The sequence below is a fragment of the Vanessa atalanta genome, chromosome 30, assembly GCF_905147765.1.
Source record: "Vanessa atalanta chromosome 30, ilVanAtal1.2, whole genome shotgun sequence".
NCBI classification, from domain to species: Eukaryota; Metazoa; Arthropoda; class Insecta; order Lepidoptera; family Nymphalidae; genus Vanessa; species Vanessa atalanta.
This window is the reverse complement of record NC_061900.1, coordinates 1,230,006-1,257,580: the sequence shown is the minus strand read 5'-3', so window position 1 is coordinate 1,257,580 and position 27,575 is coordinate 1,230,006. Positions and strand designations below refer to the sequence as shown.

At 34.4% G+C, this 27,575-nt stretch overlaps 3 protein-coding genes across 4 annotated transcripts in view; 2 read left to right on the top strand and 1 right to left on the bottom strand.

Moving 5' to 3' along the window:
- The window catches only part of LOC125075343 (translational regulator orb2), an 84,328-nt gene extending 74,945 nt beyond the window's left edge, over positions 1-9,383 (top strand). For both annotated transcript variants that reach the window (XM_047687069.1, XM_047687070.1), the window contains 6 exons: positions 1,044-1,156; positions 1,877-2,087; positions 2,575-2,660; positions 2,984-3,085; positions 3,475-3,579; positions 4,021-9,383. In XM_047687069.1, the coding sequence (XP_047543025.1) occupies positions 1,044-1,156; positions 1,877-2,087; positions 2,575-2,660; positions 2,984-3,085; positions 3,475-3,579; positions 4,021-4,137 (734 nt within the window). In that variant the 3' untranslated portion in view covers positions 4,138-9,383. The remainder of the gene's footprint in view (positions 1-1,043; positions 1,157-1,876; positions 2,088-2,574; positions 2,661-2,983; positions 3,086-3,474; positions 3,580-4,020) is intronic.
- Positions 9,384-17,517: 8,134 nt separating this feature from the next.
- On the bottom strand, positions 17,518-22,185 carry LOC125075318 (PR domain zinc finger protein 5-like). The gene has a single exon (XM_047687044.1). It carries the CDS (start codon positions 21,930-21,932, stop codon positions 21,390-21,392), a length of 543 nt encoding a protein of 180 aa, XP_047543000.1. The 5' UTR covers positions 21,933-22,185; the 3' UTR covers positions 17,518-21,389.
- Positions 22,186-22,846: 661 nt separating this feature from the next.
- Positions 22,847-26,535, top strand: LOC125075382 (juvenile hormone esterase-like). The gene is made up of 3 exons (XM_047687124.1): positions 22,847-23,052; positions 23,756-25,047; positions 26,388-26,535. The coding sequence occupies exons 1-3, from the start codon at positions 22,879-22,881 to the stop codon at positions 26,533-26,535; spliced, it is 1,614 nt and encodes a 537-aa protein (XP_047543080.1). The 5' UTR covers positions 22,847-22,878.
- Positions 26,536-27,575: the final 1,040 nt, after the last annotated feature.

Genomic DNA, 27,575 nt, shown 5'->3' with positions numbered 1-27,575 from the left:
AAACGATTTTAAGCAATGCAGAATGAATCCTTATCTTATTAAGTACCTTAAATACATTGTGCATTTAATAAACCTCAATATGGCACTTTACAGCTTGTAATTTAAATGAATATTTTTGAAGTAATTACAGATTGAAAATGCAGGGAGGTATTGGTTTGTATTGTCTAATGTCAAAAAATTGCACCAGTGCGAAGCCGAGGCTAGTCGCTAGTATTAATATATCCTAATCATTGGACATTTCCCAGACCGATATTTATCAAATTGTGCCGTCCGACGTCAAGCGTCTGGTTTCAATGGAATTATTATTAGAATAATAGTCGAATAGCCACTATTGTCCTTACGGTACTTACGGATGTGAAGGTTACGAATAACGAGTAGTAATGTGAATGATCCTTGTTCTTGTATCAACGAATACAACTGCTTTTCATGGCAAATTAATTTCTAAAACAGTTCTCTAAGACATGTTCAGAAATAAATGGCGAGGAAGTGGACGCCGGTTTGCACGAATATTATTTTTGCAATTTTGTACTTTAATAGAATTATCAAGATTAGTAGATTTCGAGGAATTGAATTCAAAGCCCGTGTTGCTTCAATAAAGAGTCTGTCAAGTAATTTCTAATTAGTTTAAACAATGTAGCGCTAGGAGAAATTTACACTGTACTAATATTTTGTGACACCCTTACCAACAGAGAAACTCGCACCGCCAGTCTCGATACGTCTTAATCCGGACTGCAGAGGGTGCAAAATATCTGGGCGTGGCACCCTAGAGGCGGCTCACCGATGATGGTCATAGACCATCGGTGAGCCTCCCCAAAAGTGTCTTAAAAACCTTTATTGGGGGGAAGGGGAAATCGCCAGAATACTGCTTGCACCCGGGCGCTAGTAGTGCTTAAGACGGGGCTGATCGGTGCTGCACCAAATAGCAGTAAATATACTCGTAGTGTAGAAGATCTCTGAGACGGGTTTCTGTGCCATTGCGTTGGATAAACGTCGTCTGAGCTGTTTCGATGTTTTCCGTTCTAATTGTATAATTTTCTTTCCAGATGAGATCACGTCGTCGTTCCGACGTTTCGGGCCGCTGGTCGTCGACTGGCCCCATAAAGCCGAGAGCAAGAGTTATTTTCCGCCCAAGGGATACGCATTTCTGCTGTTCCAAGTGAGTCTGCCAATTGTGCTTATACGTTGACTTTGCTTGCATTTTTCCAGAAGTATTACGAGAAGGAGAAAGTTGTGCATTTATTGAATTATAAGATTCATCTTGTCTCATCAACTGCCTGTAATCTGCTCCGATTGCAAGATTACAAAACCCAAAATTAAAAAACATTTGACGTCGTAATGACGCGATTTAATTGGTCGAGATGATGATCTGAAACTCATTATGGATTCGCGAAAATGTCACGATTTGGACGTACTTCCAAAGTTCCAATAACGGTTAACACCGTTATTGGAACTTTGGAAGTAAACTTAAAGTGGATGTAAGTAGTTGAGTGAATTCGTGTTGTATTATAAATAGAGATATATTAATTGAGAACTGTTTGTAGTGCACAATATGAGCTGAAGCTATTAGCAAATCGCTTGAAATTCGTAAGTCGAAGGTTTATTTTTAATCTATTCGATTGGAACAGACTATACATTTAAAGCGGGTGAGCTTTTATAATGATATTCTCTAAAACGCGTTGCATCTCTGAGTATAAGTTTTATGGATAATGGCTTAGTATGTTTTTTACTTAAGCATTACAAAAGAGCGTCTCATTTATATTTCTCTACACAAATGATTAAAAGATAGATAGAACTACCTATTTCAAATATAAATAAATAAAAAAATAGCAGACAGTCGTTCACATTTTGAACATTTAGATATCTATTTGAATTTCAGGACGAGAGTTCAGTAGCGGCGCTCATGGAGGCCTGCATCACAGATGACGACAAGCTATACCTGTGCGTGTCGTCGCCAACGATCCGGGACAAGCCGGTGCAGATCAGGCCCTGGAGGCTGGCCGACGCTGACTTCGTACTGGACGCGAGCATGCCTTTGGATCCGAGGAAGACTGTGTTCGTTGGTGGTGTTCCTCGTCCGCTGAAGGCTGGTGAGTTAACCCGTAACAAATAAAAATTTAGTTGTACACGAACAAAAGACCCGAAATGGCCCACTGGTTGGAACCCGTTCATCTTAGCCAATTATTGTGGGTTAAAAAACAGGCAAGCACAACTGAATATCCATGTCCTTGATATGTTTTTATAATTCATATCGTGCTCGGCGAAGGAAAACTTTGTGAGGAAACCTGCATTTGTCTAATTTCATAACGAAATTCTGCCACATGTTAATCTAACAAACCGGAGCAACGTGGTGTAGTAGCCCAGCAATGGGAAAATAACAGGCTGTTAATTTACGTACAAAAGAGTAGATACTGAGCTTCTTACCGGTTTTCCTCGGTAGAATCTGTGTTGTCTGTGTAGCATCCACAACCGCAGATAGCACATGGCGAAATTTTGGGCGAAGCCTTTACAGACATAACATACCTATAAATTTGGTTGTTTCGCTGTTGACTTCAGAGATAATTTTGACCATTTCAGTGGAGCTCGCTATGATCATGGACCGGCTGTACGGCGGCGTCTGCTACGCTGGCATCGATACCGATCCTGAGCTGAAGTATCCAAAGGTGAGGTTGAAATGACTTTTCAGCTCTATATGCGTGAAGAGGAACTGGTGGGGAGAGCTAAACGCTTCTGCCCCAATACGCAGTGGTGTTTTTTTAAAGATATATGTGGGTAGGTGGACGGCAAGTGTTCACCACCGTCTTAGACTTGTCCCTTGTACCTGTAGTTACGGCAATATTATGTATGCTGTTTGGCCGTAGAATATGCGTTGAGTGGGTGGTACCTACTCAGACTTTTATAGAACCCGACCACCAAGCATTTTCTGTAATATATGTTTTGTCCACAAAAAATGCCATCAAAAACAAAAGTTTGCCGTCGTTTTCAGGGAGCCGGTCGTGTAGCGTTCTCCAACCAGCAGTCGTACATAGCGGCCATCTCTGCTCGCTTCGTTCAGCTGCAGCACGGGGACATTGACAAGCGAGTCGAGGTGAGGATTCCGTGTGACTTAAACAACTCGAATGTTCTTGCATTGGAGATGTTGCGCGTTGTGTGTGAGTTGACACAGGTGCCCTCTCTATTAGGACTAAATAGGTTTTAATATTCAGTAAAAGAATACTTTTTTTGAAAAAAAACCCTAGGGTTAAATCACATGGCTGATTGTACAATAATTTTTAATACTAACATCATTGTCAATCTGGTTATTTAAAACAGCAACTATCCGAGTCTCTTGCCGTTTCTTCTCGGTGGAAGCGGCATTCCAAAACAGTAATAGAGTTGAAATATAGGAGTATTCAGAAATGCTTTATTGTAAAGTTTCCTTAAATGAAATATATTAGATTCGATTTATGGCTTTTCTCTGAATATCTCAACCCTTAGGTGAAGCCGTACGTGCTGGACGACCAGATGTGCGACGAGTGCGCGGGCGCGCGGTGCGGCTCCAAGTTCGCGCCCTTCTTCTGCGCCAACGTCACCTGTCTGCAGGTAAGCGGCCGCTCACCCGCTCGGCGCGGCCCTTAGCTAGGTGCACTCGTGGGTTACTTCGTAACATAACACTGGAAGCAAAAATATGGCGGTGAAAATATCGAAATTATGACTTCTTAGGGTTTCGTTTTACCTATATATAAAGGAAAAAGGAACCTTTATAAGATCACTTCGTCGTCTGTCTGTATGCCCGTCGCTACCCCTTTTCTCAGGAACGCGTAGTGGTATAAAATTGAAATTAATACCAAACACTGAGCTCTGCGGTCTCTAGGAGCTCCACAATTAAAAGATATGGTCGTTTATGTTTCCATACATTCTTAAAGGCAATCACAACCTAAAAGATGCTTCCCATTGACCTAGAATCATTTTTTGGCAAGAAGCAACATGACTCTTAAAAATGAGTGATTTATTTTATTAAAGTATTTATTGTTTGGTTTCCAGTACTACTGCGAGCACTGCTGGGCCACCATACACTCCAGGCCGGGCCGTGAGTTCCACAAGCCTCTGGTTAAGGAGGGAGCTGACCGCCCGCGGGCCGTGCCCTTCCGCTGGTGTTAGCTCGCGAGATAGAGGGGAGGTGGGTGGCGGGAGTGTGGATAGTGCCGGGGGAGGGTGAAGAATGATCTGAAACGATTTAAAGGAATATTGGGGGGGGGGAGGAGCAAGTAAATGTTGGAAGGATTGAGAAGTGGCTCCAAGATGTTTTTCGATATTGATGTGAAGAATTAAGCAATATTGGGAATTAAATAGGAATTAGTTTGAATTGAATAGAAATAGTGGGTAGTGTTTGTTGGTGAGTAGGAAATTATACATCACAGCTTATGTTAGGGGATGGGAGTGGCGACGACGTGGAACGGACTGGTTGCGAAGATATTTGGAATGGATACCCCCTGGCACTGAATACGAAACTTAATAGAAAAATTAGACCATCTCCCCTAAAAGTTGAATTGAATTTTTGAGCAAAATTTGATTCGAATCTAGCAACACTGGCTTTGGATGCGAGAAGTAGAAAAAAATGTTAGCGTTCTCGTCGAGACACTTAGAATACAATACTTGGTGCGTTTATATTCACGATGCGACATTTTGTGACATTTTTGTTTTTTTAATCGGTATTTTGACAGTTCACTTTCTAGAATAATAAAAATAAAAATCCACGGCTTTTAGTACCTGCGTGAAAATGTCGCGAAATGTCGGCGTCGCTGTATCGCCTCCGGATATGACGTAAAAATATCGATTGTTGGAAATTAAATAAAAAAAAATAATAATAATAAAAGGCAACATTATCCAATTAATGTTAAGCGAAATATATAGAATTCAAGTACAATTTGCTTGTTGGATTTCTTGTTGGACGCGTTGAAATTTGTAACTGTGTTGCCAGTTTTCTAAAACTCTACCACAATGGTAGGTTTCGTGTGATGAGAAATTTAATAAGGACTTCGATTTAAGTAAAATGTGTATTCAAAAAAACTTAGCTAGTTGTCAGTTTGTCGTTTGTGGATAAGCTCTGTAACGTCTTAGTGGCGCATCTCGACAAAATTGTCGCGGTACTGTCGCGGGGTTTTGTCGCGGGTGCGGACGCTCATTTATCGTAAGATATTAATGTAAGACTTAAGTGGATTCACATTTTTTCGAAAAAAAAAAAAAAACATAATTGTACCTGTGTAGCTAGAGTGAATTTCCCGTTTTCCCCACTTTTTTGTTTTTATTTTTATTATTATTTAACTTGGATATTGTTGCGATATATAGAATATTCGATTCATTTATCACGTCGTTTATTATTAATTTAGAGTCATCGATCGTTCGATTATTGATTTTGTTTTCGAACGATTATGTAACAATCGTTGAGTATCGATTATTGAATCGTTCGAATCGTGTTAAGCGAGTTTGGAGAGGATTTTATTGTAGCTTTGTTGCAGATTTATTTGAAGATGGTTTTGTTCCTGAACTAGTGACGACTTTCCCGGGAGGCGGTATAGACTGGGTTTTTTAGTACAAAGTTAAAAAAAAAAATACGTTACCAATCTTGGCTGTAGGCTCCTCGCGAGTTGATTCTTATATTTTTTTAGTATTAAAAATATAATATATATATTTTTTGGATCCGCCGGGGTAGTGCAATAGTTGTTAGAGTAGTTACCTATAAGATTATATATAACCAAAAGTCTAGTGTAAATAATTGTTCCAATTAATGAAATAACATCAATTTGTCGTCTCGATTAGTATCGTCTAGTGACGGTGTTTGCGTAACGCGTTTCTAGCGAAAGTATTGTGGGTGCGCACCGAACACAATTGTGTTAAAGTTTGATCGATTTTGAAATTGGTAAGGTTATGTAAAATTCGACGCTGAGTCATTCGATATTTGGCGAGACATGAGCGATGAAGCTTGGGTATGTACTTAATTTTCCTTCGGATACAGACGTCGTATCCCGACCGACCACGGACTCTGAGACTGTAGTTAAAAGACTAGCGCGAATTTTTTGATGAGTTTATTCATGATTTTTGTAGACGTTTTTTCGTGTCGTGTATTTTTCGGTAGATGTTGAGGCGAAGTGCCTTCGTGCGGCGCATGGTTGAACGTACCCCTCCCGTGCTTGATTTGATAGCTTAATTATAATTGCGATCGTATTGCCGATCGATCGATCGATCGTATTTATATATTTCCGACCGATCTTTGACTCGGTTTGTTTTTGATTCGTTATCGTTTTGGTATCGTGTGCGTTTTCAATGTCCCCGATTAATCGAAGTATATTTTTTAAACCGCTTAGCCGTTCGCCTGTTACAACGGACGGTCTAAACTTTGTAATTAAGTAGACAAATTGTAATTAATAGAGCATTTTAGTGGAAATTATTTGCCATAGACAAGCGTCGCGACACTACTGGTTCCCATGTATATTATTATTATGACATTCAACTATATAACACTATTATGTAGAGTAATTATAATATGTATATTTTTTTCTTAGGATGATACATATATATTTGAAGTGTGTTCTGGTGAGTGTCGCGATGCGTTTTCAGAGTTTAAAAATGCACACACGTGCGAAAGCTCTTAGTGTAATGATAAATAAATAAAAATAGTTTCAGAATAGCGTATCGCGGTTTCCTCTTTAATATATACTTAGAAGAATTAGGTGATTTTTGATACACGCTATGTACGCCCCGAGATGTTTCTTCTCACTCTATCTCTATCTATCTATCTTTCTCTCTCTCACGGCACTCGATATCTGCTATCCCTCTCATGCTAATATACTTACAGTTTAGCCGTTCCGGTTGCATTTTGTCAGTTTTCCGTTTCCTTTGTTTCGTGACAACACTTTCGTTTCGGTTCGCCGTTGGCTCGATGTGTGTGCATTTTCGATTGTTAGGTTGATTCCTTTTGTATGAGATTGCTCAATATTTTTTAATGAAAAGTATAAAGTTGTTTAAACGTGCCCCCTAGCCCTCCTTAGTGAAGATTGGTACGGAAGCGTGGTTGTTGTGTGGTCGCACTGTCCCATTTTGTATTTTTGTATTTTTATAAAAAACGACTTAATGTGAAATTCGAAAGTGTTTTTTACTTTACGCGCAACGTAGATAGTTAACCAGGTGGCCTACGTGACCTCTGAGGTTGTGGTACCTCAACGAAGGCGCCGGTGGGTTGTGCCTGGTTGCTAAAATAATTGGTGTTAGAAAAATAAACCCATTGGTTTTGTGTTGTCTGGGATATGTGGTCTGTTGCGAATGGTTGTTTTTTGCACTGTACCTAAAAGCTTGTCGAAAATGGCGCAGTCGCCATAGTCTTAGGGCTTTTCTACGTTGTGATGCCGGCGAGATTCAAAGCAGAGCTTGCACTATGTGGCCGATATTATGCGTTTATATTAACTGATCGCTAGAAAGAGTCGTGGCGTCTGAACGTAGCTTAGATCGCGTGTAGAGAAGGTTTTAGAAGGATTTGACAGTTGGAAGAAGTTTCGATTTCTACCAAACTTTTCGATTGAACTTATTGTTGATGGTTTTTGCTTGAATATGATTTTATTTTGTTTGCGGATCGACCCGCGCTCGTTTTGACTGTCGTTTAATTTGTACACTTGGATTTGCTTAGTTTTAGTTTGGAGTATATGTAGTTTGATGCCGCGGGTCGTTTTGAGTTTTAAAAGAGTTTTCAGTTCGTTAGTTTGTAGGTTGTTTAACTTGATTTCTTGTTTATGGTCGATTGGGCCGTTTGTTCTTGTTGTATGTTGTCTGTTTTTCTATTGATAGTAGCTATTTCAATGCTAATTTTTCCGTTTTTTAGATAGTAATTTTATTGCATATCACATGAGGTTCGCCGTACGGGGGGCATCGAGGTGTTTTGTCTTACATTTTTGACACTATTTTGAGATCTTAGCTAACTTTGTATAATTGTTGTTGTTGACAAATCGACGTTTCGTCCCCCTCGTCTCGCTCCGTGTGGTGTGTCCGAGCAGCGGCTCCGGCGTACTCGTGTACACGGCGGGCGCGGTCGACAATGTCCCTTGATGATAAATGATGTTTTATGCCGTCGGTACCGGACCGAGGTTAGTAAATTTTTTTGTCAACGTACGCCCGAAGACGTACCTTGTAAATTTCGTCGTAATATTAGATATTTTAGTGAAATTATAAAACAATATCGTGTGATAGATGAATTACAGTAGAGCAATTCATTATTAACTTATCTAGTTGATTAATATTATAATGACAGATTTAGTACCTACTCCCTTCGCGTTACAGGTCGGTATCGCTTGGACGATACATCCCGCACTGTCGTGTCGTTTGCGTCTCGATGTATTTTTTGTATTTAGTCACGGTTTTTATCAAGATGTTCATTACAGGCCGGGATGGTGCATAAAATGATATTTTTTTAATAAATTTTTATAAATAAACCGACTCCTTAAAACGTGAATCATAGACAAATTTTATGCTAATTTTCAGCCTAATTTTATATTCGTAAATATATTAAATTTTAGTGAAATGTTTGCAGTGATGCCACGGTTTTACACGACTCGTTTCAACAATTAATTCTTCACTTCAATGGAGAATGTGTTTCAAACTAGTTAATGATAAGTTGTACCCAGACCTACGCCCATCCAGTGAGTTGTCTTAAGGCACCCACTTGGGCTGTATCGCCTGTGTGTATCCGACATTATTAAATGAGTAATCTGATAGTCGTCGGTACAGCGTATTGTGCAACATCGAGGTGTTACTGTAGTTAGGTTTCAAAGTGCTTTGTATCGGGAGTCGGCTCACTATAATTTCAAATTAGACTTATATATTTTTATAGACCGTTATTTCTATTGTTATATACCTACAATCAATTTTGTTGATGATGTCACGCTGTGAGTGGCTTTTCGTCTCCATTAGTGAAAATGAACTAGTTTCTTCGAAGAAAATTTTATGACGTTACGCCACGGTCGCACTACCGGTGTTGTGTTCGGAGATGTGACCGTAGCGTAATTTAAATCATCTCGTGTGTTGCACGAAAAGTCACAGTTGAAGCTTAGATAAATAATTTTAAAATGTATCAGTCTAGGTGAAAAATTGTTTTGCTATGATTAATGAATTTGTTCCACGTGTCTCGGTCCTCTCACTTTGCAGCTATTAACTATTTTTCGAAGCTTAGTTTGGAATACGAAGTGAAAGGGCCGAACGGTTTCCTGTTATCATTCTCCACGTATTTGTATGACTTTTTTTTGTCTTTGATATTTTTGACGCGAGATAATTTGAGCTTTTTGTAAATGAACGACCCGTTTGTTTGACATGCGATTTGATTTTAGACTATTGTGAAAATATTAAAATGAATTTGAAACTTTCTTCCTGAGTTTTCATCTTGTAGTTTGCTTTGTGGGATAGTGCAATCGACTGTTACTTTACACGCGTCACGTGACTCGTTTGTGACACTTTAGTTATTGGCTAAATGTTAACTAAATTCCAATGTTAAGCTGTGTTCAGACTTAAGAGAAATTGAATAGATCCAATGAAACTTTATTAGGCGCGATCAGAGTATAATTTTAAATGGAATTAAAGTGCAACGGTTACTGATGGAAATAATTAACTGTTGCGTCCGAGCTATGAAATATTATTGAACGTGGCTTTATGGCTATCTTTGTCCATCGAATTACAAATCATTACTGACAGCGAGAGATGAGTTCTAAACACCCGATAAACGATAACGGGACCGTTTTAAATTGTTGTCGCTGGAATTTAGTCAAAATTTAGTTGATCATTAAATTAATTTGTTAAATGTCCATGAGCATTGTGTTGTCACTGATATTTTAAGTACATCCAATTGCTTTGTGTTTTCTTTTTCTTTGACCAAAGAAGATTTTACCAAAAAGACAGCAGGGTCGGTCCCTGCAATTCCTATTTCCGGTGAAAATGGCTTTTAGAAGTAGATCAATTTTCCCGCTTGTTTGGATGTATTTTTGACGTTTACCTATTTATTTCTTTTTTACTATATTTTTTTTGTATAATTTTTATAAAATCGATTAATTGTCGCATAGTATAGTGTTGTTATTTAGCCTTAATATTTTTTTCAGTATTTCATAGTTTTAATAAAGTATTTTTAAAACGCTACTAGTATAAGCTTTTGCCGATAAAATTGCACATTGGCTGTTAAATGGTGCGTTTCCACTGAAATTGTTGGCGATTTTTGTGTTTGCAACATCTACTAACAATTATTGTTACACTGTAACAATTTTTCTGTTAATTCTAGAATCTGTTGTTACAAGCGTTGGTAACACAGAAGTTGTCAACGTTTTGCTTGTGGGGACGCAGCTTAAGGAACATATGTATTGTAATATAATAGTGAAAATTGTAAAAAATTGTAAAACGTAGATTTTGAATTTCTATTGGAGCTTTACTTGAAATTTATTGTATAATTTGAAAATTTCTACGTAAAGTGAGAATGCAATACCGTTTTTTATATATTTATATTTATGTGGAATCTTAAATGATCGCAGTAGCACTGTAGTTTGTTTTTTTTTTTTTTTTTCTTAAGAGTGTATTTTTTTTATTTTATTTTTTCGTTGTCGTTTGATTAAATAGTATTTTAGATGTATGATTGGCTGGATGGAGAGACTTTGAGTGATATGCCTTGTGCTGACATTTTGTTTTTTTTTTTTTTAGATATCCACGGTACTACATTTTAGAGCCAATTTGTCATTTATTGACTTAAACTAAATTCACGAATATTGCATGTAATGACAGCTAGCAGTAAGTAAAAATTTTACGAATATACTTATAATTAAATTCCATAATAATATCAAATTTATCTTCGTGTTATTTAAATGTAAGATTTGTCAACTCAGGGCGACTTGATCAATTTATCTCCATCGAGCCGTAGGTATTATTTAAAACTGAAACACTTGGATTTTTATATGAATTTTATTATTATAATATGGTATTTTACTAAATATTAGTCCAATATTAAATCTTTATATCTTTGTTTTATTTTATAACCCATTGATTATATAAGTAATAATAATTATATTTAATTTTGAACATTATAGAAAAATATATATATCATAGACTATAAATATTAGTTTATTTATGGTATGTATAAAGGAAGAAAAAAGGGGTAATGCTTAATTTTAGAAATATAATCTGTGGTGTATGGCCGAATTATTACTTGAATCATTAATGAAAACAAAAACATATATTTATAAAAGCTGCCGATAAGAACCGAGGCATCTGACATTGGCCCTTTACTAAGTCCCTCTAAAAGAAAAGAATGCAACTTGCAATATTTCCTTAACAAACTTTGGTTTAGGTCGTTAAGAAATTTAGATCAGACTGGATGTATTTATCTATTCCTACATATACATAATATTACTTAAATAACATAATCTATATATAAATATAATAAAATTGGAGTGTCTGTTTGTAATATAAAATAATCGCTTTGTATGTATACACGTACATATACCAAAATAACATTTTATTCAATCTTTGTCTGTCCGATTGTCTCTATTCCGGCTCATCTCTGGAACGGCTGGACCGATTTTGATGGGACTTTCACTGTCAGATAGCTGATGTAATAAGGAGTAACTTAGGCTACAACAATATTTTTTTTGTTCAAAGGCGCACAAAGTCACAGGCACAGCCAGTATTACGATAATATAGAAATTAAATACGTTAAAATATACTAATATTATAAAGGCGTAGCTCTTTCTGTTGTGCTGTCACGGCCAAACTAAACCGAATTTGATGCCCATTTATGCTATAAAAAAAGCCATAAAGGTGTTAGCACCTGACGATCAACCCGTAAAACGCGAGATAAGGGATATATTTGTGTATCCTAATATAATAAATAAATAAAAAAGAAGTTGGAACTTTGTTTCTTTAATTTATTTTGCCGGCAAACCGATATATGAGTAAAAAATGATATATTAGCGCCTAATGTAACCCCATAACGTATTAGCCGTGACCTGGTGAAATTGTTTGCCGTAAATGGAATCGCTCAGATTATCGTTTTAAAAGTATTTTTGGAACTATTTGTTCATACTACGACGACCTCCATGGTCGAGTAGTGTTTTCATGGGTACGCCACTCCGAGGTCCTGGGTTCGATTCCCGGCCGAGTCGATGTAGAAAAAGTTCATTAGTTTTCTACGTTGTCTTGGGTCTGGGTGTTTGTGGTACCGTCGTTACTTCTGATTTCCATAACACAAGTGCTTTAGCTACTTACATTGGGATCAGAGTAATGTATGTGATGTTGTCCAATATTTATTATTTATTTATACTGTCTACCTAATTTATTTCTTAAACGGGAAATGGAAATAACTGTAGCAATACTCTTGGCAGCACTTTAAGTGAGATGATTTATATAAATATGCTCTATTCCAACCATAACAGGAAAAAAGCCAAATACATTTGATAACAAATCGACGCGATATCATTGGTTGAGAGCTTGATATTATGATATCTATGATATTCACTATGGATTTAGTTATCGGTTATTACGCGAAACTGTTATCGGAATTTCGAAAGTAAAATTAAAGAGGAAATAAGTAGTTAAGTGTAATAGTGTTGTATTATAAATAAAGATATATCAATCATAAGGTCTGAGTAGTGCACAATATAGCTGAGTTATTAGCAAATCGCATAAAATATGTAAATCTAAGGGTTGTTTATCTTTTTTCCCACTTCTATTTGAATAGGCTAGGCATAGCTTCGTTATAACTGAAATCTGAAAGATCAGTAAGGCGATCAATTATTAATAGATGGTGAGGAGGTGGTTGCATGACGGCTGACGGCGTAACTACGTACTGTTTGCCGTCACGGCATACGAATCGTTCTATCCCACGACGTGCCAATAAATGTTTAACATCGTTTAGAAATTGTATGCATGCGTTCTTTACTCTAATATCGACATCTACCTACATGGTGTCGTACGTAAATATATAACACGTTCTTACGTACACATGTATTAACACACATTTAACATTGGTTTTTTCTAAATATCTTTGCGATTTTACGATCAACCGAAGCCGTCAACTGTAAATAAAGTAATAAGTATAAAAAAGAAATGTAATAATGGAAATTGCAATTTCTCACGATATTTGGTGTATCGGATGAAATATATTAACTCTACATAATAAGAGAGGATTATATCGATTTGAAGCAATATATTAATTTGCTTGCATATATCGATATTATAAGAAATATCGATTTTTATCTTGCACTCCTAAATTAGAGAGACTAGGACCAAAAACGTTACGTAATTTTCGCTACAACTGAAAATTGATTGACATAAAAATCGATAGCTTTTTTGGGTCTCATGATATTTTGAAATCAAGCTGGTCAAATTGAGATATGTAAGAGATACATGAACAAAACATATTCCATTAATATTTCTTAATAATCAATGTTTTTTTTTTCAGTATGAATATAGATTTTATTTGATTTAGTAGATTTTTAAAATCATATTGTGGCAACTCAGTGTAAAAAATGCTAACATAACATAACATTGACATTTTGAATCCTATAATTTCGAAGTAGCTGCGAAGTTCGAAATTGTTGTATGTTTTTATTGGTTGTGAATATAAATATAATAAAGAAATCTTATTTAAAAGAAAAAGAAAAGTCATTATTAATTTTAAAACAAATTCAAACCAAATCGAATGTAACAAACGCTCAAAAACAAATGAAATTCATCTGTACGCTACACCCTAGTTAATCTTCATAATAAGCGATGTTTTTTTTAACAATTGTGCAACAATATATGTAATATTATCTCCAACATGGTCGATAATTCACTTTTAGTGCCTGTGGCAGCCGTGGAACATTATTCTGATGAATCAATATCGGAACCGTTGATAACGCGAAAGAAAAAGAAAATCAACCTCGTTTACTGTGCACTGTGTCATGTGAACTTCTATGACGCGAGTGAATACGAACAACATAATGCTGAAATACACGGGCTGAAGAAATACCCCTGTGTTTACTGCGAGTCCAGCTTCCGTCGTCAAGATCACTTGAAGAGGCACATTAATAGCTTACATTCTACGGGCACCAAAAGTTTAAAATGTCCCATATGTGAAGAGGATTTTCAGCGACGGGATAGTTTATTTAAGCATGTTAAAAGAAAACATTCCGATGAAAAATGTTTTCAGTGTCGAGAATGTTCGTACCAGTGCGAATCGATCGAAGAACTCGAATCTCACGACAGTGCTCATCTGTTGCAAGAAACGCATATATGTTCGTATTGTAAGAAGCCGTTCAAACGACGGGACCACATGCTCCGTCATATCAAAACGCTGCATCTAAATCAGTACACTGTCTGTCCGGTTTGCAGTCAACAGTTCAAAAGAAAGGACCATGTTGTGAGACATTGTCGTGAAAAACATAGGATCGAATTTCAAAATGGGAAAATTGTTAAATTACAGGATAACAAAAGCGATTAAAAAAAATTTTTTTTTTTATTGTCTGACAGGATGTCTCTCTATTTTAATACAGTCTGTAAGAAAAAAGGTAATTTACATTCATCCAACACCATCATGTCTATAAATAATTAAAAAAAAACACAATTGAGCTTTATTAATTTATTAATAAAAGTTAGAATCTCATCTCCGCCTATTCACATTGGCCTTTAGTCCAGACTACATTCCTAATTGGACTGCGCAATAAACTATATAGACATAAGTTTTTTTTTTTTTTATTTCATTCTTAGGTAGAATAAAGACAGTACCATTTTGGTACAAAGCTTTTTGCACTATTTATTTTTTAGCTTTATTATTGTCTCATAATTTTTTTTTGTGATATCAAGAGTATATAGTAATTATGAAACTTTGAAATGTTGTATTAATTTAATTTTATCGGAAAAGTCTTAAAGAAAAATTTGCTTTTGCCAAATCTTAAATTAAAGAAATTTTCAATGTAATTAAATGTGAGTCTTAGATTGTAATGTTACACCAACAGTATGCAACGTTTCAGTTCAACTGGCTGAACAAACCTGATTAAAAATCATCGAAAAAGGTTTTAATGACAATGTATTTGAATATAGAACAATGTTAAATAAAAAAAACTTCGTCAAATGATACTATTTAAATACCAAAATCTAATATTCCCACCCCAAACCCACATCATAACTGACAAACAAAAATCTATTGAATTGTGAACCACGTTTTTTCTTTTATTAAAGTTTGTTAATCAGTGCAATAAAAAGCCTTTCGTCCGCATCAAGTATCAACTTGAAAAGATAAAGATGTTTAAATTATGTTGAACCGCACAATACTTTTAGACCAATAAGTATAGTTTTCGCTAGTTTTTGTACAAATTGTAATTTAAATAAATAATGTACATTTGTAAAATAATTGAAATTTAAAAATGAGATGATTAACTTATTTAAGCACGTTTGAAATTATTGTGGATTCGTAAATAAAGTACCTATTGCAAAAATTTTTCGTGTTTTATTAATATTTATTCAACTAAAAATTTATAGTAACTCGAAGTTAAAAACAATTCTAGTGGTATCCAGCTTAGTTCTACATCTCAAATCTCTTTGCGAAATTGTAGATTATTTTTTTTTAATTTTGTATCATACGTAATATTCTAATATCTGAATGTATTACACTGGTTTTTTAGAGGTTCAATATTTAAATCCTAACATTATATTAGCTAATTAAACAGTATTAGTTTTTTTTACTTTTAACTTAAACTTTATTCAAAAGTCGGAGTTCCACCCGTTGTTATCATGACATCCCTTGTTTTTCTTTTTTTGTTATTTCAGTTGACATGGCAACAGTCTCTCTTGCATAAACTTAAACTAGCGAATGACGTTTCGAAAACAATGATTCGTCTGTAATAGTCACAGGCGTGCTTGGTGGACAATTCCACTAACTATTGTTGCATAGGCTTTGACTTGGCTGGGCTCGATGCGACTCGGCCCGGCGTAAACTTAAAAAAAAAATAGAATATTTATGTTTAACAATATAGCGTGGCGTAACAATACGTTATATATATCAATGGGTAGAAGAAACCGCACCTTTGCCCTAGACTAAAACGTACAAAAAATATTTTAAACGAACGATGGAGATAAATGTTGATCTCGCGCCAACTGTGACGCCTTCGAAGAGCCGAAGAGTACCGCTGGTGCTTTAGTTGCGTACCTATACCACGCTCTGCATTAGTAATCCTTATCAATATCTACAGAGTAGGGCTGGATTTAAAATCTTATATGCCTAGATTGAAAGTTGTGACTGTCTCTAAAAAATTATAGGCTTAAAAAAATTATAAATATTTATGTTTAGAAACAGTACTTTGTGATTTTAAACGTTTTTAGGGTTCCGTAGCCAATGGCAAAAAACGGACCCTTATAGATTCGTCACGTCTGTCTGTCCGTTCGTACGTCACAGCCACTTTTTTACGAAAATATAAGAACTATACTGTTGAAACTTGGTAAGTAGATGTATTATGTGAACCGCATTAAGATTTTCACATAAAAATAGAGAAAAAAAAATGTTTTTATAGATTGGACGGTTTTTGCTTATTAATTATATTGTGGAAGTCCTAGCCCTAGGGTTGTCTTATAAAGCCAGCCATTTGTGGACAATATGTTTCACGAGACTATGAAACTGAAACCTAATAGAAAATCCGACTTCTCGACAACATTTTATTTATCTACAGTAATGTTTATGAAATAATAACCTATTTGTCGCCCAACTTCGCTCGCGTATTAGGCGTTAGGCATAAAAAGTAGCATATGTGCTTCTAAGCTTGATAGTTTCGTCCTAAATTTCATCAAATTCGGTTCAGTGGCTTGGACGTGAAAGAGCAACAGACGGACAGTTACTTTCAAATTTATAATATTACTACGGATTAGTTATCCGTCCCGTTTTTAACTGAAGTTCAGACTTAATAGATTATTTTTGTATTTTTTTTTGGGCTAGGAACCTCCATGACGGAAAATTCACCCAAATTTCATCACAACCGGAATGAATGACATATTTGAAGACAAACAAACCGTAAATAAAACATCAACACATTTATAATAATTTTATTTAAAAATATACAAATAAATTAAGTTAATTAAATAATAAATAAAACTAAATTCATAAGCATATAGCACTTAATATAATTCAATTAACGATTCTAGAGTCACCGGTCACAAATACATTTACTTTAACAGACAATAGACGTACCCACTCGAACACTAATATTATTCTTGATCTGTCAAAATGATTTGACAGGAGATAATGTCAAAACCAGAGATGTCATTTTAACGAGCTTTTATTAAACTTGCAATTTTATTGTTGTTAGGTAGAAGCACTTCCTTTTGTCTTTTTTTTTGTTTTTGTAAGCATAACCATTTCTCCAGACGAAGATTTTCCTCAAAGGTTAACAGCATAGACAAGATATTATGTTTATAAAGGCTTGTTTTATTTATGTGTTTTTATTACTAGTTCAATTTTCAATTAAGAAAAATTATTAAAAAATAAAGCGTTTACTGAAGAAGAACGTAAACATTATTGATTTGGGCTGTTTACTTCTTGCCTTTTTTCAAAAATGAAATTAGGTATTGTTTACGCAATAACAATTAATTTTAAAAACTATTATATATGAACATTGGAGCGATTCTACGAGAATAAACCCAAGAATTAGACTTTTTATATAACAAGATAGAATGTCACACGACAAAAGAACGAAAAATTACACGAGTGGTTACGGCTTTGATTATAAAATAAAAGCCAGACGGAGCACTCGGAACATTAAAGTGAAGCCATAAAAGCGAATACAAAATGAAAAGCGAATACAAATTAGTGCGAAACGACGTATTTTTTTTATTAATACGTCTGTACTACTACGTACTGTTATTATAATTACTATTTATTGATATATTAACAAATAGTTTAATTTATACACACACTAGCGAAAATTCGCTTTTTTTGCTTCACTATAATGTTCCGAACACTTCGCCGGCTTTTGTTTTATATTAAGAGGGTTACGGAGTTATTGCATATCATATCAAGAATACTTAGAATATCTATGTTTCCATCCAATGCGTCTTCAACATACACAGTAGCACCACTTTATATGTCCACACTACACTGGCTCACTCAACACAATTATTACTTTGAGAATACATTCGAGGTTACTACCAAAATAATACTAATATTCACAATTTAAAACTAAATTTTAAGTAATAAAAAAAAAAATCTCGTTGAAGAAGCGAAAGTTCTTTGACAGATTGTACTCATTCGCTCTGGCGTACATTCAAATCTTCCATCTCTGTTGCGAGACGCAAGCATCGATATTTCAGAGCGGTCGAAGAAGTTTCGCTTCGACAAAGCAGATAAGGCACACATTAAATCTCTAGACGCTGTTGTTCTATTCGGACACGAAAGTGAAAACTTACCGTGATGAGAAATCATTGTTGTCAGAAAGAGACGGGTATACATCAACCGTCATGTCTTTTAAGTGACCGCGAGTCGCTTGTCTAGAGAAAAAATTGGATTGCTTAACTAACAATAAGTACAACGTTAACTTACTTAAGTAAACTTTAAGTATTAATTAAGTTAAAATGTTAGTAAATACGTTCAAACAAAATACATTTGAGTAACTTAAAATTTAATCGCCCACCACACATTGTAGTTTGACATCTGTCAAGTTTTGTGAAGAGGGAAATGGACCTTAAGAAAAGCCTAGAAACCCCTTTCAAATGAATTGTAAAATGTGATTGAGAACATTTCTATAATTGTATATTTGTTTCCAAAATTAAACGATTTTAAATATTTGCCTGGAGTTTGCTTCACATAAAAACTTAAAAAATGTCGCTGGGGTGCACAGGCTGATTTGTTTCGTAGACTCCTTAAACCAGCGCAGTCCGAAAGGTCATAAGGGTCATAAACCATCCCAAACTCATACACGTCAAATTGAAAATCTTCTAAAATTTCCAATAATGTAAAAAATCAATAAGGAATTTATTAAATTTTTGTAAATTCGAAATCTCATTTCGTCGTAAAGTCGCCAAAATTTGGTTGAGTTCATTTCATTCAGAGACAACCATAAGTATAATCAACTGGAAAATAAGATTAGTGGACTTCTATTTGACCCCACCCCCTCTATATCCCTTAATAAATATGACCCCAAAGACTTAAGCTGATTTAAAACGTCTTCTTAATTCCACTCTACTAAATAAAATCTCGTAGTTTTTAAGCAGACTTTAAGTTGAATTAAGTTTAACTCTTTAAAAGAGCGAACGATAATGTGGGTAGTTCTCGCTATTGCTATCTTTTAACACCCAATACACAAGAAAGAGATGTTAATATTTTTTTAAGTCTTATAATATATGTGCACTTAAAGCTAAACATAGTGTTCTAATAAATATCATTTAATTAATTAGGACATTGCAAATGTTCTTCTGCCCAATTTCAGTGGCCATTTTTTATTATAGTTCACAAGTGTCCGACTTATCTCTCATTAATCGATAGGACGTCAAATGAGACACTTAGAATTAATGTACAGGACCATTTTTCAGTAGCACTGGAGTGTAAACATTTCGTATTACCACTACTACTAAGAAATTATTCATTTTTATTGGGCTGACTTGGTCTTTGAAACCAGAACCTCGAACGCTTCAGCCATATAAGGCCACTAGACAAGACAGTTAATTTCAAGATAAATTAGATTAAAATTATATTCATAAACAGCAAGGTCTCATAAGAGACAATTTACACATGTCTTGGTATAGAGAGTCTCATGTACCAGGAGGTCATAAGCAAAAAAGTCTCACAGAATGCATATCACACAAATCTTGGTTATGAAGCGAGTCTCGCACTGAGAAACAAAACCTCATGATACAATACAATTTTAATTATTATTTGTGATATTAGTTGTAAGATGACTTGACTTGTTTTCAGCCTTTAGTTAAGAAGTTTAAAATATTAAATACTAAAAGACGGACAATTCTATCTCAAAGTTTTTACCCTAAAAATAATTTTATAGAAAAACTATATAATTCGACATTGCTTATATAATTAATAAATTATTTTTAATTTGAGAATATTTCACATAGCACATAGTTTAAAATTAATTTCATAGGGTATTTGATACATATTGCGAGCTTAGAACAGTTTAAGAAAGCTCTTTGTAAGTTAAAATAAAACAATATCCAAAGAGTTTCTGTAAATTTCTGATGCCCTGGTAACATATCATCGACTTATATGAAGATTTATAACTCAGGATAGATTGGGGCGTACTTGAAGTGCATTTGTTACATATACATGACATCCATCTCATCACGAATAAATCAAATTATAAAAAACATTAAATTTATGATTGTCACACACAAAGACTAAATTTAATGCATGGAAATTGTGAAGACAGCTAGTTTTCTCATGATATTGTATACTAAAACCTCTTCCGATAAGCGCTGCATGTTCTAGTATAAGTTTAACATATAGTCCGTTCCAACTGAAGAAGTAATAAAGATATACAAAACTTTGATTTACGTATTTCATGCGATTTGCAAATAATCCAGCTATATTGCACACAACTAACAGTTCCCGCTTAATATATCTTCATTTATAATACAACACCTATTTATACACAGATTTTACTTCCAAAAACAGTTTTGTCTACGTCCAAAGAGCTATTTTTCACAAAACCAAATCTAAATATCACCGATTATTAAAGCTGTAATTATTAAACCAATGATATTGCATCAATTCTATGTCAAATGTTGTTTATTTAACTTCCATCCTCTTGTCATTGGATGAGACTTTAATATAAATATAGTTGTTTTTAGACATTACATATATACAATGTCTCCCCATTTATTAATAAAGATTTTGATTATTATTGGTAACATGACGAGCTTCTGTAAATTATCGTTGTAATATTAGTCTAGAATTTATTTTAAATTATTGTCTCTACATAGTAAGAAACAAAGTATTATCGTAGAGCAGAAAATTTCAACTTCTAGATAGAAAGAACAAGATTTTTCTATTTTATGTTTGTTCTTCAATATGAAAGTTGTATATAAACCCTTATTGTTACCAGGACTAGATACGTTACGAGTTTGTTCCCTAAATAATCACAATTTGATAAAAAAGTAAGAACCCAACCATTAAAGATCTTTTAAGTGAACCACGATACAAATTCATTGACATTTTAAATAACAGTTATACTTCTAAATAATTTCTATGTATTCTTACTCTTTGGATAATTGTTTTTTTTTCTTATTTGTAATATATGGACAAAGGTAATACAAACAACAGTATTATGAATGAAAATAATAAAATCAAATACCCTAGTGTGTTAAATTATAAATAAAACATTAAATTCTAATTATAAATAGAAAAAAAATTACTATAATAATCATAATCTCTTATGTATGCGGTTTAAATGAGTCAAGAGGGATTGTTTTGCTTTGAACTTTAGAGAGCAGTGATCACACTCGAATGTGGCATTTTTATTCATGTGCTTGTTGCTTATATGTTTTAATAAATCATCCTTACTTGTGTACTTCTTTTGACACTTTAAACACGAATTCTCTGCTAAAATCTGCTTCAGTTTCATGTGTCGACGTAAACAATAGCGCGATTTGAATGTTATAGCGCACGATTCGCACTTCGACTTACTTTTTCGTTGATGTTGAGTCTGGCAGTGGAGATCCAAATTACTCTTTCTGTTGAAGACGATCTGACAATCGTTACACTCGAACGTTGCTTCACGCTGCTGAGCCTGGTGGTTGGACGTCATGTGGCGACAGAAATGACTGTTCTGTGTGAATTTTAAACGACAATATTGACAGCTGTAAATGTAGCTCCTATCGTCCTGTTTTTGTGGTTCTTCCTTCTTTCTATTAGCTGGTCTCGTTATCCGAATCCTCGGACCGGTTCTGACCGGTTTTTTATTCATCACTGAGCCTTTTTAGTCTTCTGATGGTAATATTAAAAACCTTCTGCGTTCGTGTTTATCGTTGCTGATTGTAAACACGTAGGCAAGTTATAAATCGACTTGTAAACTTAACTCTTAAGTTATTTGTATTGTTGATTCTGTTTTAAAATATCGATTATTAATAAAAACATAAGTGGTTATTATATCTTATGAAAAATAAAACAACTTAGAGAAATTATTTGAGAAACGTCAAAAAATTTAAGTTTGGCAAAGTGCGTTCAGAAATAAGTCTACTTTCACTTTTGTTTTAAATGTTGTATGTTTAAATTTATTATTATTTACATAATTATATAAATAAATACAATAATTAAAAATGGGTAGAGCATCATTACAAGTATGTCATATATATACTTATTTCACAAGAAGTATAATTTGTATTGATTTCATATATTGATTGAACTTTTTTTAGTTTTCGAGTATTAATCAAAATAGTACAAAATTTATCAATTAAAATACATCCATGTTCACAAAAATATTTGTGTATTTATTTCATCATTTTTAAACGATATCTAATATATAAAAAATATTATAATATTCCTATCTTCCGAAATATTGCAAAATTTATAAAAGGAACTGGAATTGATAAAATAATGAATTACAAGCCGTTTGTATCACTTACAATTGACTAATACATTGCATAAAACAATTACTTAATATTCTTTTGTTTAAAAGTAATCAAAGATCTTTAGCCATCAGATAAGGTAAACATCACGTACTTTCTTTACATAATAGGTTTAAAACGAATCAATGACAGTTAAAAAAAAGTATAATTCTTAAAAACATAGCAATAAGGTTGAAAATAAAATTTAAATATTTTTATCGACCGTAATTGAAAAATTTGTTAATTTTCATTATATAAGCGTTCTTTATTTTTAATTAATTCATATTTTTGAGTTATACTCAAGGGATGGGTACAATAAGTACATTTATTACTTTTGCCGCCATTATCGGCGTAACCGTTTCGTTCGAAAATACAAAAATTGTGAATACAAAACAAGGAAAAGTTGAAGGATATTTAACAAATAATGGATTCTATTATGAATATCTTGGTATTAGATATGGCGTCCCAAATAAGTTTCGAGTAAGTAGATATTTTTTTTTGCTATATTGATCTGACTTATAAGGCTGTATATCTCGAGACCTAAGCTAAATTTCCAAGCCTGGCCAAGTAGAAGTTTTCTTAAGTTGACGGAAATTTATTAACTATTCGTAAACTTTTCCTCATTAATTAATCAAAATAAAATAAATAAGATATTTATTATTTTAATTTTAACCCTCATGTTAACACCAATTATACATTTTTTACTTATTATTTTATGACGAGTTTTTCATTCTTCGATTAAAAAAAAAAATGTTCGTCCTGATTTAACCTTAAATTTAATATTCCTACATCGCAAATGCGCCACCAACCTCGGGAACTGAGATGTTACGTCTCTTGTGCTTGTAGTTACACTGGCTTTCTCACTCTACAAACAATATAAGTATTGCGGCTTGGCTTATAATATCTGTTAAGTGGGATGGGCTTGCACAAAGCTGAGATTATTTTTACCAAGTGATATTATTCAGATTGATTAGATTGTTTTTTTTTTTTTGGTAAAGCACAGGCTTCTCCTGGTTGAGCACCCGTTTACCCGTAATTGTAATGATTGTTGTTTATATTTGTTTGAAGAGTTCAATATTTTATATGTAAAAAATAGAAAACTGGTAAGAGGTTAAATAGGACAATGGTCTCAATTAAGATCTTTTTCTAATGGTAATGGTTAATTTTTTATTATTATTTTCAGGCCCCCTCCCCACCACCGAAATTCTCAGGTATATATAAAGCGAATAATCCGAACGTCATCTGTCCCCAATTCCCAACTCATGACCCCTTAGCCGCTCCCAGTGACACTGAGGACTGCCTCGTTTTGAACATATATGCTCCATCATTTATCAATGCAACCTTCCCGGTCATGGTGTTCATCCACGGTGGAGACTTCGGAGTCGGTTCTGGCTCCGCCGCATTTTACGGGGCAGATTATTTAGTTAGCCACAGTGTCATCGTTGTCACCTTGAACTACAGGCTGAACGCATACGGGTTCCTTAATTTGGACCTACCAGAAGCCCCCGGAAACGCTGGCTTGAAGGACATCAGAGCGGCTTTGAGATGGATCAATGAGAATATTGCCAACTTTAATGGAGATCCTGATAATGTGACAGTTTTTGGTCAAGGTAGTGGAGGTTTAGCAGCTATATACCTTACCATGACGGATACCACAAAGGGTCTCTTCCATAGAATAATATCGGAGAGCGGCACGCCCTTCGCGCCTCAGTCGTTCGACGCACAACCATTGGCGACCGCGAGACAAGTTGCAAAATCACTGGGAGTAAAAACTAAAAATCCGAAGGAACTCCTGAAAATATACACTGAAACCCCAATCACAGAAGTCGAAGAAGCGATTGGGAAACAAATGAACGCTAAGTCGGTATTCCTACCAACTGTTGAGAAGATATTCGACGATGAGGAGGCATTCCTGACAGATTCACCGTACAATATCCTCACGACTGGCAAGAAGCACAAGTGTTTCAATCCTGTGCCAATAATCATTGGTATAAACACGGTTGAAGGATTGACAAGTACACTGGATTACTACACAATAACGAGCCAAATGGATAGGATTAGGAACGAGGATTATTCAGCTCTAGACCAGAGAAGTTTAATCGTGCCTTTTGATGAAAGAGAAGAATTCCGAAACACTATCAAAGATACCTTCTTCGCAAATACAACATCAGACGAAGCGTTAGTGGGGGGCATTATAAACTTGAACACTGATTTCTCGTACGTCGGTCCGATATCATTATTCTCTGACCTATACGCCAATAGTTCTGGCATGCCAGTATACCAATATATATTCAGTTACGTCGGTAATAGAAACCTGGGGAGACTGTTGACGAATAGCAGTTTAGCTGCAACAGCTAACAGAGATGAACTGTTTTACATCTTCGAGTTGGAACGAATGCCATTACCAATGGATGAAAACGATGCGAGGATTGTCACATTTATGACCATGATGTGGACGAACTTCGCGAAGTTTGGGTAAGAGAAATATACATACTACCAGTGGCGGATCCCGGAAATCATTTCCGAGAGCTTGACCCCCTTGGAATTTTAGCAAAGTAAACCCTTAATCACACATTTCATTTATTTAGATAAAGATTTTAATTAGATTAATAATTATCAAGTTCACTTTATGATTTTTCACGAGGAACTGAAATGCTTTTGAGAGGGAATCGAGCCCTTTAGTAATCCTCCAGCTGAATCCACCACTGCGTATTACTAGTTATATAATATTCATATATTCCTTTTTAAGTCCTCACCCTCATAAATCTATACGTTTGTTATATCTAAGGTAAAAGGGTATAAGCGGATATAACCCAGGGGATAAAACACGTGCTTCTTAACAAGCACCATTTAATTTTCATGTCCTTAATTTGATATACAATCGTCTCGTGCTCTGTGGTGAAGGAAACCATCTTTTACGATGGTTTCCTACACATACATGTATCGTATGAAGTTCTGTGTGTTTGAGTCCCAATTTGTATTGGAACAGCGTGGTTCGCTCTTCAGAGTGTTTAGCTGGTTCCCAATGCTGTTATATAGGTCGTGACATTAAACACTATCAACCTTAAATTATGGATGTTGCTTAGCGACTGTTTACTTAAGCAGTAATTCTCTCTCTCTCTTTCTCTCTATCTCTCTCTCTCTCTCTCTCTCTATCTCTCTCTCTCTGTCTGTCTCTGTGGTCATGTATTTGACATTTGAAAAAAGAAGACAGCATTGTATATATAATCGCCCCTAAAAAAAATATAGATCTGCTCACTTACCAAGAAAGACCTAAACCTCTTAAGATAATTTTATAATTTATTAAAAGATTATAGCCCACCGGCGCACAATTGTGTTTATAGTATGTCTTAGTGTGCGTAAGATGACAAATGAAAGAATAAAAACACAAAAAAAAAACCAAATATTTATTAAAGTACGCCGACAATTTAGTGTGAAGAGGCCATTGTGGTTGAATAGACATGACCAGACTTTACATATTAGCATTAGCAGCCTGTAAATTTTCCCACAGCTGGGCTAAAGACCTCCTCTCCCTTTGATGAGAAGGTTTTGGAGCAGAATTTCGTTGAAATTAGATACATGCAGGTTTCCTCACGATGTTTTCCTTCACCGCCGAGCACGTGATGAATTATAAACACAAATTAAGCACATGAAAATTCAGTGGTGGCTGCCTGGGTTTGAACCCGAAATCATCGGTTAAGATGCACGCGTTCTAACCACTGGGCCAACTCGGTTCTTATTACCTATTACATTATTTAAAAGTAAAGCCGTGTATAGTTGAGATCGTGCCTTGAAAAACTTCTTTTTTTCCACAGTTCACCTACACCAGATCCTAGCAATGGTGAGTGGTTACCATACCACCATTTGGCCATCAATTTAGAACCTCAATACGTGGCGCCGTTAACACCGGAGCGGGCGTACTTTTGGCGCCATTTCTATTACAAATATGGCGCCGATAAATAATGATATTTCGATATTATTGTTTAGTTTTAAATAATTTATTTTTAATAATAAGTTTTAAATTCTGATTTATTTAAGCCTTCAAATGAAATTAAAAATATATTAATAACTATTGTATTTTTTATTTTTATATTTTTTTCATCTTCGCTTGCTACCTTCGTTTGAATATATTCTTTAACAACATTACAAGACTGGGGATTATCTCTTGTCAGATGGTAGACGAAATTTGAATTAATATTTTTCATTCGGGGCTGTATGTTGCAATACCTTTCACAAGGTTAAAAAAATTAATATTATAAAAAAAATATTTGATTAAATAAATGAATAATAATTTATAATTGTCTCAATCGTGCCAAAAATAAAAATGATCATTCCGTAAATAAATTCTTTAACGTAAATCTTTATAAAATATACATATAATTTTTTTTTTGTAAAGAAAATAACACTACGATTTTTAATTAAAAAATCTATATTATTATAAAACACTTATTACAATAATACAATACACGTAACAATTCATATTTTCTTATTATATTATTTTTAATTAGTTACATACATCAAAATTGATCATTTAACATTTAACACACAAACCTTTATTATAAAAATGACTTATAAAATACACAACAATGTTTTATAAAACACTGGAATACACGTCATGACGTAAATTATATCTGTCAGACATTATTACAAAAGCCTAAATCGATTAAAAACATCGTTATCATTACACATACACACACACACACACATACACACAGTATAAAACAAAGTCGCCTACCGTTGTCTGTCACTATGTATGCTTAGATCTTTAAAATTCCACAACGGACTTTGATGCGTTTTTTTTTAATATCGATTCACGAGGAAGGTTTATATGTATAATGCATGTACAATATAGTAGAGAAACACTGATAATTTTAGAGGTTACTGAAGTGATGTCGTAAATGAACACATTTTTTGCGCTTACATTACAAACGCTTGCTGAACCCAACGAGATAGATCAAAATAATGTACTACAGTACTGTACACCTTAAAAAGGTCTTCCAAAC

Excerpts from the sequence above, each read along its gene's own strand:
- LOC125075318 (XM_047687044.1), bottom strand. The coding sequence starts at position 21,932 with ATGAATAAAAAACCGGTCAGAACCGGTCCGAGGATTCGGATAACGAGA.
- LOC125075382 (XM_047687124.1), top strand. The coding sequence starts at position 22,879 with ATGGGTACAATAAGTACATTTATTACTTTTGCCGCCATTATCGGCGTA. Across the intron at positions 23,053-23,755 it reads GCGTCCCAAATAAGTTTCGA|GCCCCCTCCCCACCACCGAA; the intron begins GTAAGTAGATAT and ends TATTATTTTCAG. Across the intron at positions 25,048-26,387 it reads ACGAACTTCGCGAAGTTTGG|TTCACCTACACCAGATCCTA; the intron begins GTAAGAGAAATA and ends TTTTTTCCACAG.